This window comes from Cyrtonyx montezumae, unplaced genomic scaffold (genome assembly GCF_038088225.1).
Source record: "Cyrtonyx montezumae isolate F1298 unplaced genomic scaffold, pur_monq_1.0 scaffold_9, whole genome shotgun sequence".
NCBI classification, from domain to species: domain Eukaryota; kingdom Metazoa; phylum Chordata; class Aves; order Galliformes; family Odontophoridae; genus Cyrtonyx; species Cyrtonyx montezumae.
Genome location: NW_027072100.1, coordinates 13274487 through 13283330, shown reverse-complemented (window position 1 = coordinate 13283330; position 8844 = coordinate 13274487). Strand labels below are relative to the sequence as shown.

The 8844-nt window shown below is 48.6% G+C and overlaps 1 protein-coding gene across 1 annotated transcript; it reads right to left on the bottom strand.

Moving 5' to 3' along the window:
• Nucleotides 1-939: 939 nt before the first annotated feature.
• On the bottom strand, nt 940-8379 carry ZFP64 (ZFP64 zinc finger protein). Its single transcript, XM_065754320.1, has 6 exons — nt 8294-8379; nt 7717-7956; nt 6544-6705; nt 5232-5294; nt 4511-4762; nt 940-2348 (listed from the first exon to the last, which is right to left on the bottom strand). The coding sequence occupies exons 1-6, from the start codon at nt 8343-8345 to the stop codon at nt 1048-1050; spliced, it is 2070 nt and encodes a 689-aa protein (XP_065610392.1). The 5' UTR covers nt 8346-8379; the 3' UTR covers nt 940-1047.
• Nucleotides 8380-8844: the final 465 nt, after the last annotated feature.

Sequence of the window (8844 nt, the reverse complement as noted above, 5' to 3'; positions counted from 1 at the left end):
AGAGCAGCCTATTTTCCCAAGCTGAGAGCTGCTTTCAGCTGGGTAATACTGTAGTGATGGCATTACCAGCTACAAGAACACCTGCCAAACAGGACTAGTGCTGTGCAATACAAAATACAGCCCAGCATCCATTCTAGATATGCACATCACTTAATGGTAAACTGCTATCTCGTGATGCAATCTGAAACTATGCTAGAGTTGCAGACCCTGGATTAGAATCTTTTTATTTTGTAACTGAATGAATTCATTGTTTTCCTTTTACCCTTTTCACTTGAAAGAAAGTGCCAACGGGAAAGGGACTTCTTCCACCCATGCAACTTCAACACAGAACATCCAAATAAAAACAAAACTTAAGGAGCACTTGTAAAAAATATATTTGTGGTTGTTCTGTTGAAAACACAAGTGCCTCACACAGCACTGTGTTACATGTATGATTTGCAACAGTGATCTTGCTAACAAATTTACTAATTACTGATGAGTGAACATAAGTCGTTTGTCTTCTAAAAACAATTAACTTGGTCTTCTGCATAAGAACCTCCAGATCTAGTGTCATGTGCTGCCAGCTTCTCCTGATACCAATAGGTCACACAACCCTTGCTAGGCCTGCACTAGCCCTGGCTGCAGACAGCTCTTACAGATCAGCTACTGCCCACGCTCAGTCAGCGCTCACACAGCACGATATCGAAACAGGCCTTCCTTCAAAGCACACTCTAGAGTGGCTCGGGCCATCTATTTCCTGCACCTTTTTGTGTACAGAGGGAAGAAGAAGCCTGATGTGAAGATAATTCATCATAAGGTGCTGTTTTCTTATTTTAGGCAGCACAGCATGAGAATCATCTTCCAGGAAGCTTACTGCTTTGTGAAATATGCAACACATTTTACAAAGGACGCATCCTTCAACTTCAGTACAGGTGCATAAACGCACACACCCCTTTTCCACATACAGGCAAGTAAAGTGTGTATGTGAGTGTTTGGCTGGACAGGACACATTCTGTATTCACTTACATCCTACGCATTTCTCCTGGAATTTGTTCAGGTACTTTGTGGCTAATCTGGGATGGAGTCTGCTGGACACAGTAGAGCCGTATGGGCTCCACTCTGAATGATGGAGTAGGTCTGCTTGGGGGCTTCTGTGTGAGAGGATGACGAGAAGATGGGAGGAGGGGGGGCTGAAGTGGACACTGTAATGCTCTGGCCTCCATCGCTAACCACAGTCACTTCTGTTGCTCCTTCCTGTATCAAAGCATTGAGGCCTTCTAAGTCAGCACAGCTGATTCCAGAGCTGGTGATGAAAGCTTGGTTTGCTGAAGCCTCATGGCCGCTGACAGTGGCAGCAGGAATCAGAGTCTGATGCAAAGCACTTCCGTCACTTTGGTCGTGGGTTGTGAGAAGAACTGCAGGCTGAGCCACAGGCCCTGCTTCGCCCTGAGAGATGGGAGGTGGTGGTGGGGCCAACAAGCTGACCTGGCCCAGAAGCTGCAAGCGGCTGTTGGCCGACAGCTCCTCCTGGTTCTGGCTGACTAACGCAGGGGGCACAACGTTCACTGATGCAGCCTGAACTATACTGCTAGCCTGAGGGACCTGGTGACCCACGATGATCTTGACCCTCCCCTCATTGTATGGAGAAACCTGAGCAGCCTGAATCGGGACCTGGAGGTGACTGACAGTAATCGGGGCACTCGTCTGTCGAGTGGGATCCATCTGGAGCTGCAGAACAGCCAGCTCATTATTTTTAGAGCCGCTGTACATACTGTGCTGCTTCTTGTGACTCCTAAGAGAATCTTCTCGGACAAAGGAAGCGTCACACAGATCACACTTAAATGCCTTCTTGGCTTCCAACTTGGCAACTTGCCTGGAGCCGCCTTGCTTTGGCCTATCTCCTTCCTTCTTCTCCACAGTTTGCTTCTTGGTCTTGACTTTGTCCCCGTGAGCCTTCCTCACGTGAGTTGTCAGGTTACTCCGCTGCTTGGTATCAAAGCTGCAGAATTCACATTTGAAAGGACGATCTTTGCAGTGAATTCGCTCGTGTACTTTCAGAGCTGCCTTGTTGGAGCAAGAGTAGTTGCACTCCGAGCACTTCACGGGCTGCTCGGGCTGGTGAGTTCTTATGTGGTGTCGAAGGCTCGTCTTGTTTCCACACTGGAACTCACACTCTGGGCACTTGAGAGTATTTTCCATGCTGTGCTTTATGCGAATGTGCGACTTCAAGTTCCCTTTCATAGCACACCGAACCTCACAGTACTCACACTTGTAAGGCTTCTCACCAGAATGCACACGCATGTGCCTCTTCAAGTCTGAGTTGATCTTAAATTTAGCAGGACACATCTGACATTGGAAAGGAGCATCTCCTGTCAACAAGAAACATACTTCAAATTACAGATGAGACACAGAGATCCATTTTTCTCCTTGAAAGACCAAGGCTACAGTGAAATACGTACAGCTGACTTGTTCTAAATATCTGTAACCTTCCAATAGATTTTTTTTTTCAAGACACAGGGAACTTTAAAAGCACAGGATTTATCACCTGGTCTGGAGTATTTTGTGTACAGATTCTCAAGGGAATGCCTGCCCACACTTATTGTTTTTGTCTGTGTTTTAGAAGATTTTTAATTTTCACACACTGGGCAGCATAACATAAAAAAAAGAATCAGTAACTGTACTGAATACAGCAGATCATGTTTGTTCTGTGAATTTAAAGAGTGGCCTATTACATTCGTTTCTTTACATTTCTGTTCATAAACTACTGATGCTGACAGAATAAATAAAAAACAATGACTGATCGTGGATTATTAATTTTAGGAGTTTCTCCACTCACATCAACAGGAATCTGCTCTTTAGATGACCACCAAGTAATGCCACACAGATGTTCTAGCTCTGAGCAACATAAATGACATCACCTCCTACAGGATGACTAATGTTACAGTAGTGAGGGATGCATTGCAGATACCAGTCTCATTTTTCCCCTAAACTTGGCTGTGTGTGTAACAGCTTTGTAACCTAACAAGGATGAAATCACTGCTTTCTAAATTCTTGCATTTCCTTTTAGTTGATCAAAAAAGGTCTTTCTATAAAACAAGCGAGCAAACAGAAAGGATAAAGCTTTAGAGAAATGCTAGAGACAACCAAACTAAAGCTTTGACTTGAACGCCAGCATCATTTGTTTGCTTAAGAAGCAACAGACTGACTTGCCAAAAGGAAAGAAGGAAGCCTGAAATCCCTTTCCAACTGCTGCAATATTTAACACCCCAAAAGAGCATCACAATCCTTCAGATGCTCTCCCACAGCCAAACCCTGAGCAGTTCTGTTCCTGTACACAAACGTGTACACACACACACTATAACATCATATGCAGGAAATGCAAAACCATATTCTGCAGCTGCTGTGGTTATAGCTTAGGAGATAACCTCCTAAAACCCTGCACTGTTCTGACTGACCATCACATCTTCATGTGCAGGGACAGAATGAAGGAAACTTGTAAAGCAGCTGCCTGACATTCCTGCCTGTTCCATCACAGCAGATTTGTGCAGTATAAAAGATTCTTTTCTGCTAGAGACAGATTGGTTTAACCCTCCCCTCCTTCACAATACACCAGGGATTTATTTCTTTTATCTACTCAAAATAAATCCCATCTTGCACACAACTGAAGTAATGTTGTTTAGTACTTGAATTCAGAATCAGATGCAAGATAGGTTCAAAGCTAATCTAGTAATCACTGAACCATAACCACCTTGCAGCTAAAATACACAGAGCTAATCAAATACATAAGAGACAACACAGAAAATAAAACCTGGATTAGGTGAAAAGCAACATACAGAGAGAAGTGTGCAAAGAGAACTGTACAGCAATTCTCACTGGAACAACCTACAAATGTGAAATCTGATTAAAAAGAAACAAATAGGTTAAGTATAAGATGATACAAGCCCAGAATCCAAAGCTTTCTATCCACAGTGTGATTGTGATGTGGGCAGAATACAGTTCCAGCTGGTGACACTGCACTGTTAATGTCTGTCAGCCTGCACATGTAAGGTACCATGAAAAGAGGTCAGAAAAGGTGCAACTTAAATTGCTAATTACTACCAAGTTCACCAATGAAAGAAACAGAACAGTGCAGCTAAAGCTTCCACTGATGCACGTGGTTGAAGTGTAATTCTGAAGTTCAAAAATAATTTCAGTATTTCTTACATGGTGGAGACATACAGATAAGACCCCGATGCTCCCAAGGATCTAATTATTTACTGACCCATTAAGTTCTATCAAATTAAGAACACCTTAATAAGCAGCTCCAAAATCAATTGAGAAGAACAACTACCAGGAGTCAGATCTGTCTTCCATTTGCTTCTACGTGTTTTCAGGAGAGCTGTCTTGTCCTGCTAGATTGTATCCCAAGCAATTCTCGGCAGCCTGATGCCGCCCTGCTGCTGGCAACTCAAACAGGCACCCTGACGAGACCTGTCTACCTTTGAAAAAGCTTCCCAAACGTGTACAGATATGAATTTTGGTACGAGCTCACCCGTGTGGGATCTGAGGTGCACGGTTAGCTGGCTGGAGTTGCGGCTTGCATACGGACAGATCTGGCATTTAAAAGGACGCTCGTTGGAATGAATGCGCTGGTGCTTGTTGAGACTGCTGCTGTCAGCAGCTGCATAGTCACAGTGTTTACATTTGTAAGGCTTCACCCCGGTGTGAGACCTCATGTGCATCTTCAGCTTATCTTTGCGACTGAAGCATTTGCTGCAAACATCACACTTGTGGGGCTTGTCTCCTGCAACAAACGGAGGAACATCAGAACACGAAGAATTTTTGTGTCATAAGGACGTTACCTGAACAGAATAATTAGTTTGCAAAATAGGATGTAGGATTTCAGTTGCCAGCCAATCTGCTAAGGCTTCAAAAGGCTCTCTGGAACTTTCTGACTTCAAGACTTGGAAGCTGGTGTGCTGGGGGAAGGCAGGTAAACCACAGAAATAACTTCTGAACATTAAGAGCAAAACAGGCTTACACAGCCCCTGATAAACACAAGGTCTGCATCTCAGGAGTTTAACTATGCCTTAAACACATGTAGAGTGCTCGTGCCTCATAGCTGTGAGCACTACGGCCCATGGTGGCACGTGGCCAACTAGAAAGAGTGCACACAAGTGTATACTTCAGCTGATTTGTCTATAGATACATTATTTTGGTGAGAAGTCAGAAGAGAAAACCACCAAAAAGTAAAACAAAGCAACTACACAAACCTGTGTGTGTTCGCAGATGACGTTCCATATCCTTCATGCCATAAGAAGTCTTGAACTGGCAACCTGACAGTAGTTAAGATTGAGAAAAGCACACCATTAAACTCACAGAGAAACCTAACAAAATAAGAGTAATAATAACAACATCATTCCGTGTTCTGGCCATTTTATTTTTTCTCAAGAGCATTTTTTTTTTTTTTACAGAAATCAAAATTCCCATCTTGTTTCCCTAAATCTGCTTAAAACAGTGTCTGGCTCACCCACGAACTTTAGTTTCTAAGCATTTCCTCATGGAGGCCATTCACCCTCTACATTACCATTTTTGGTTAGCCCTTCTGTATGCTCTGAAACAAATTCTCTGCACTTTCTGCTTAGGAATTGAGATGCCTTTTAGAACACACAAGGGAGGCAGAGGGATCTAATTAATTCAGTGTCTGATTTCAAGTTAGTGTGTACGAGGAGAGAGTTGATTTTCTTCGTAGTGTCTGCTGTGATGTTGTGCTTCAACTTCAGGAGAAAAATAGTGCTGACAACACACCCATGTTTTAGCTGCTGCTGAGCAGTGCTGCAGAGAGCCAAGGACATTTCAGTTTCTCATCATCTTGTACCATCCTGCCGGGGGGGGGGGGGCTGAGGGGGCTCAAGGACTGCGAGGGGACAGAACCAGGACAGCTGATCTAAACGCTATGGGGCATTCCATACCAGATGGCATCATGTGAAAAACCTATAAAGCAGGGGAGCTGGCTGGGGTGGCAGCTGCTGCTTGGGGACTGGGTATTGCTGAGCCTACAGCTTCTGCTCCCATTAACATCACTACTCATCTACACGAGCGTCCTCATACGTTTATTGCACTTTCACTGGTTAAGTTTCCCAAGTACTTTCATTCAGCTGAACCCTACAGACATGCTAACTGACCCAATCACAGAATCACACAATGGTTTGGGTTGGAAGGGACCTCAAAGATCACCCAGTCCCAACCCCCTGCTGTGGGCAGGGACACCTTCCAGCAGACCAGGCTGCTGAAATCCCCACCCACCCTGTCCTTCTCACCTACAACAGTTAGCAGAATCGTGACGAGATTCTGTCCTTACATTGTGATGGCTGTAAGCCTAGGCCATGCATGGGAGCACCACCAGAATACATCACAGCTCAGGACCAAAGTTTAGGATGTGTGAAATCAACAGCAAAACTACTACTGATAGCAATGGCAGCACATCACACCCTTAGCTGGTGTGATGCAAGCTCCATGCACCATAAGTGCCTGAGACAGACGGACGTCCCACGCACAGCATGAACCACACAGTCTGCATCCTACCTGGATACCAGCAGTTCAGTTTCTTCTGTGTAAGTGAGGAAGTTGATTTTCTTGCGCGTGCTTTCGGTGGTGTGGAGACAATAGCAGCAGTCGGAGGCTCACTGCTCTCAGTGGGCAGGTAGGTTTGATAGCCATGCTCAAAAACAAACTCTGGTGCAGAAACTAAACACGTAAAATATTCAATTTAATAACATTAACTTGTCTGAGCAGTAAAATCTTTCTAATTATTTTCCAGTCTCATTCACTACATCTGTACTGTTTTGTTTTAGCAACATTCCTCTTCAAGGATTCTTATTAACACGGTGGAGAAGGAAAGCAGAACGGCTTTTCTCTGCTTTGCTATCCTGCTATCAGCTGAAAACTCTGTCCAGACCCAGTGCTGGACCTTTCCTGACCCTAAGTCAGTCCACTTGTTTCCCTCTTTGAATCTTATCTGGCCGCTCTGTTAAGTTCTCTGTCTTCTGCTGCCTGCACAGCTCTTTCATTATCAAAATTCCACCTCTTTCATTCCAACACTGTGCCGCAGCCCAAAGGAGAAAAAAGGAAGCAAATTATGTACATGGCTAACGCTGTCAAAAAGCATCACATGAACAAAAGAAATTCAGCTTGCTTTTTGAACCGTACTGCTTTCACCTGCTGCTCCTAACAGGTACAGATCTGTCAGCCAAGGTACCAGCTCTTAAATCAACTGATAAAACCAAAAGAGATGAAGGATGGAGCTGCCCTCACTGCGTACATAGGAAGCAGAGAAGCGACCCAACCAAAACGCACACTGGGTTGGGGCTGCAATGCAGGGCAGCTCTTCCTCAGTGCTGTCTATCCAGCTTCAGAGCTCTGCATTTTACTAAGGCCTCAGTCCGAAATGAAACAGAAGGGCGAAACCCCGATCCCCGGAAGGGAATCGTGCCTTAACTCAGACGTCTGCAGGATGAGGGCTTCCCGCGGGCCCCCGCGGTCGGGCAACGCTTTTCCTGCCAACGATCTGCGTGAGCAGTGGGAGGAACGCGGCGCTCTCAGAGCCTGACCGCACTGCCCGCCCTGCTGCTCATCAGCACCCTTAAAAAACCCGACACGCGGTGCTGAAAAACAGCCCACGAACGGAGCCCACCGCCCCGCCACGGCGCCCTCACGTCAGCCCCACGTGACCGCTCACGTGACCGCGGCCCGCGCTACCTGTGATGGTTTGCGTCTCCGAGGTGATGGTCCTGGCCGCGGTTTGCGCCTGCGCCGAAGGCACCGTTTCCTCGGACACGAACTGCACGGTGCCCGCGGTCCCGGCCGCCGCGCTGCCCAGCTGGCAGCCGCTCTGCTTGTGGGCCACGAAGGCGTCGAGGTTATTGAACTGCTGCTTGCAGATGCCGCAGATGTGGATGTCCGGGGTGAGCTCCACCAGCACCGTGGTGCCCCCTGGAACTGGAAGCGCAGCCGCACGACCGCCGGCTCAGGCCGAGAGCTGACGGGGTCCCGCACCCGCGCGTCCCGAGCACCGCTACCGCCGCGGGGCCCGAGGGGCGGAGCCGCACGGACGCGGTCCCATGCCGGGCCGGCTCGCCCCGTGCCCCCCCCTCGGAGCCGGCCCGGCGCTCACCCAGATTCCCGGGCGCTCCCCCCCCCCCTCCAGCCATGTTCCCGGGCTCCGCTGCCGCCCGCTTCTTGCGCTACTCAGGTTTCGGGGCCTGCCCGCGCTCGCGCTCGAATCGGCTCCTCGCCGCGCGGGCCCCGGAACGCGCATACCCGCAGCGCCACTTACACTGCACGGGGCCGGGGAAGGCCGGCGCCGCCCCCCCACCGCCGGGGTTCATGGCGGCCGAGAACCGCCCCGCGCCGCCTGCCAGCGGCCGATGGGCGGCGGGGAGCGGCGGCGGATGTGGAGGAGCCGAGCATGCTCAGTGGCGGCGGCACTCAGTTCCTGCGGCGCTCGGGGCTCCGCCGCCGCCCCCGTGTGCACGGCCGCGGGGCTGCTGTCCGTCCCGCCTCCTTCGCCCGTACTTTCTTTGTGTCGCGGTGCCCGGCGGTGCTCGTGTGAGGTGCACAGCGGTCCCTTTGGCCGCTTGCAGTGCTGTGGCTGTCGTGCAGGACCACGTGCAGTGCGACTGCTGACAAAACCAGGCTGCTTTAATATCGGCTGCGGCCGCCAGAAGTACAGCTTCGTTTCCTTCGCTCCCCTTCTTCCAGGCTGTTTGTCCTCCGCGAGCCCTCGCCCGCCCTTCTCTCGCGCTCACCCCAAGATCTGCCTGCCGGTTTGCTTCCTTGTTACGGCCACATAAGAATCTTAGCCTGCTGAAGTTGGAAGGCCTCGGT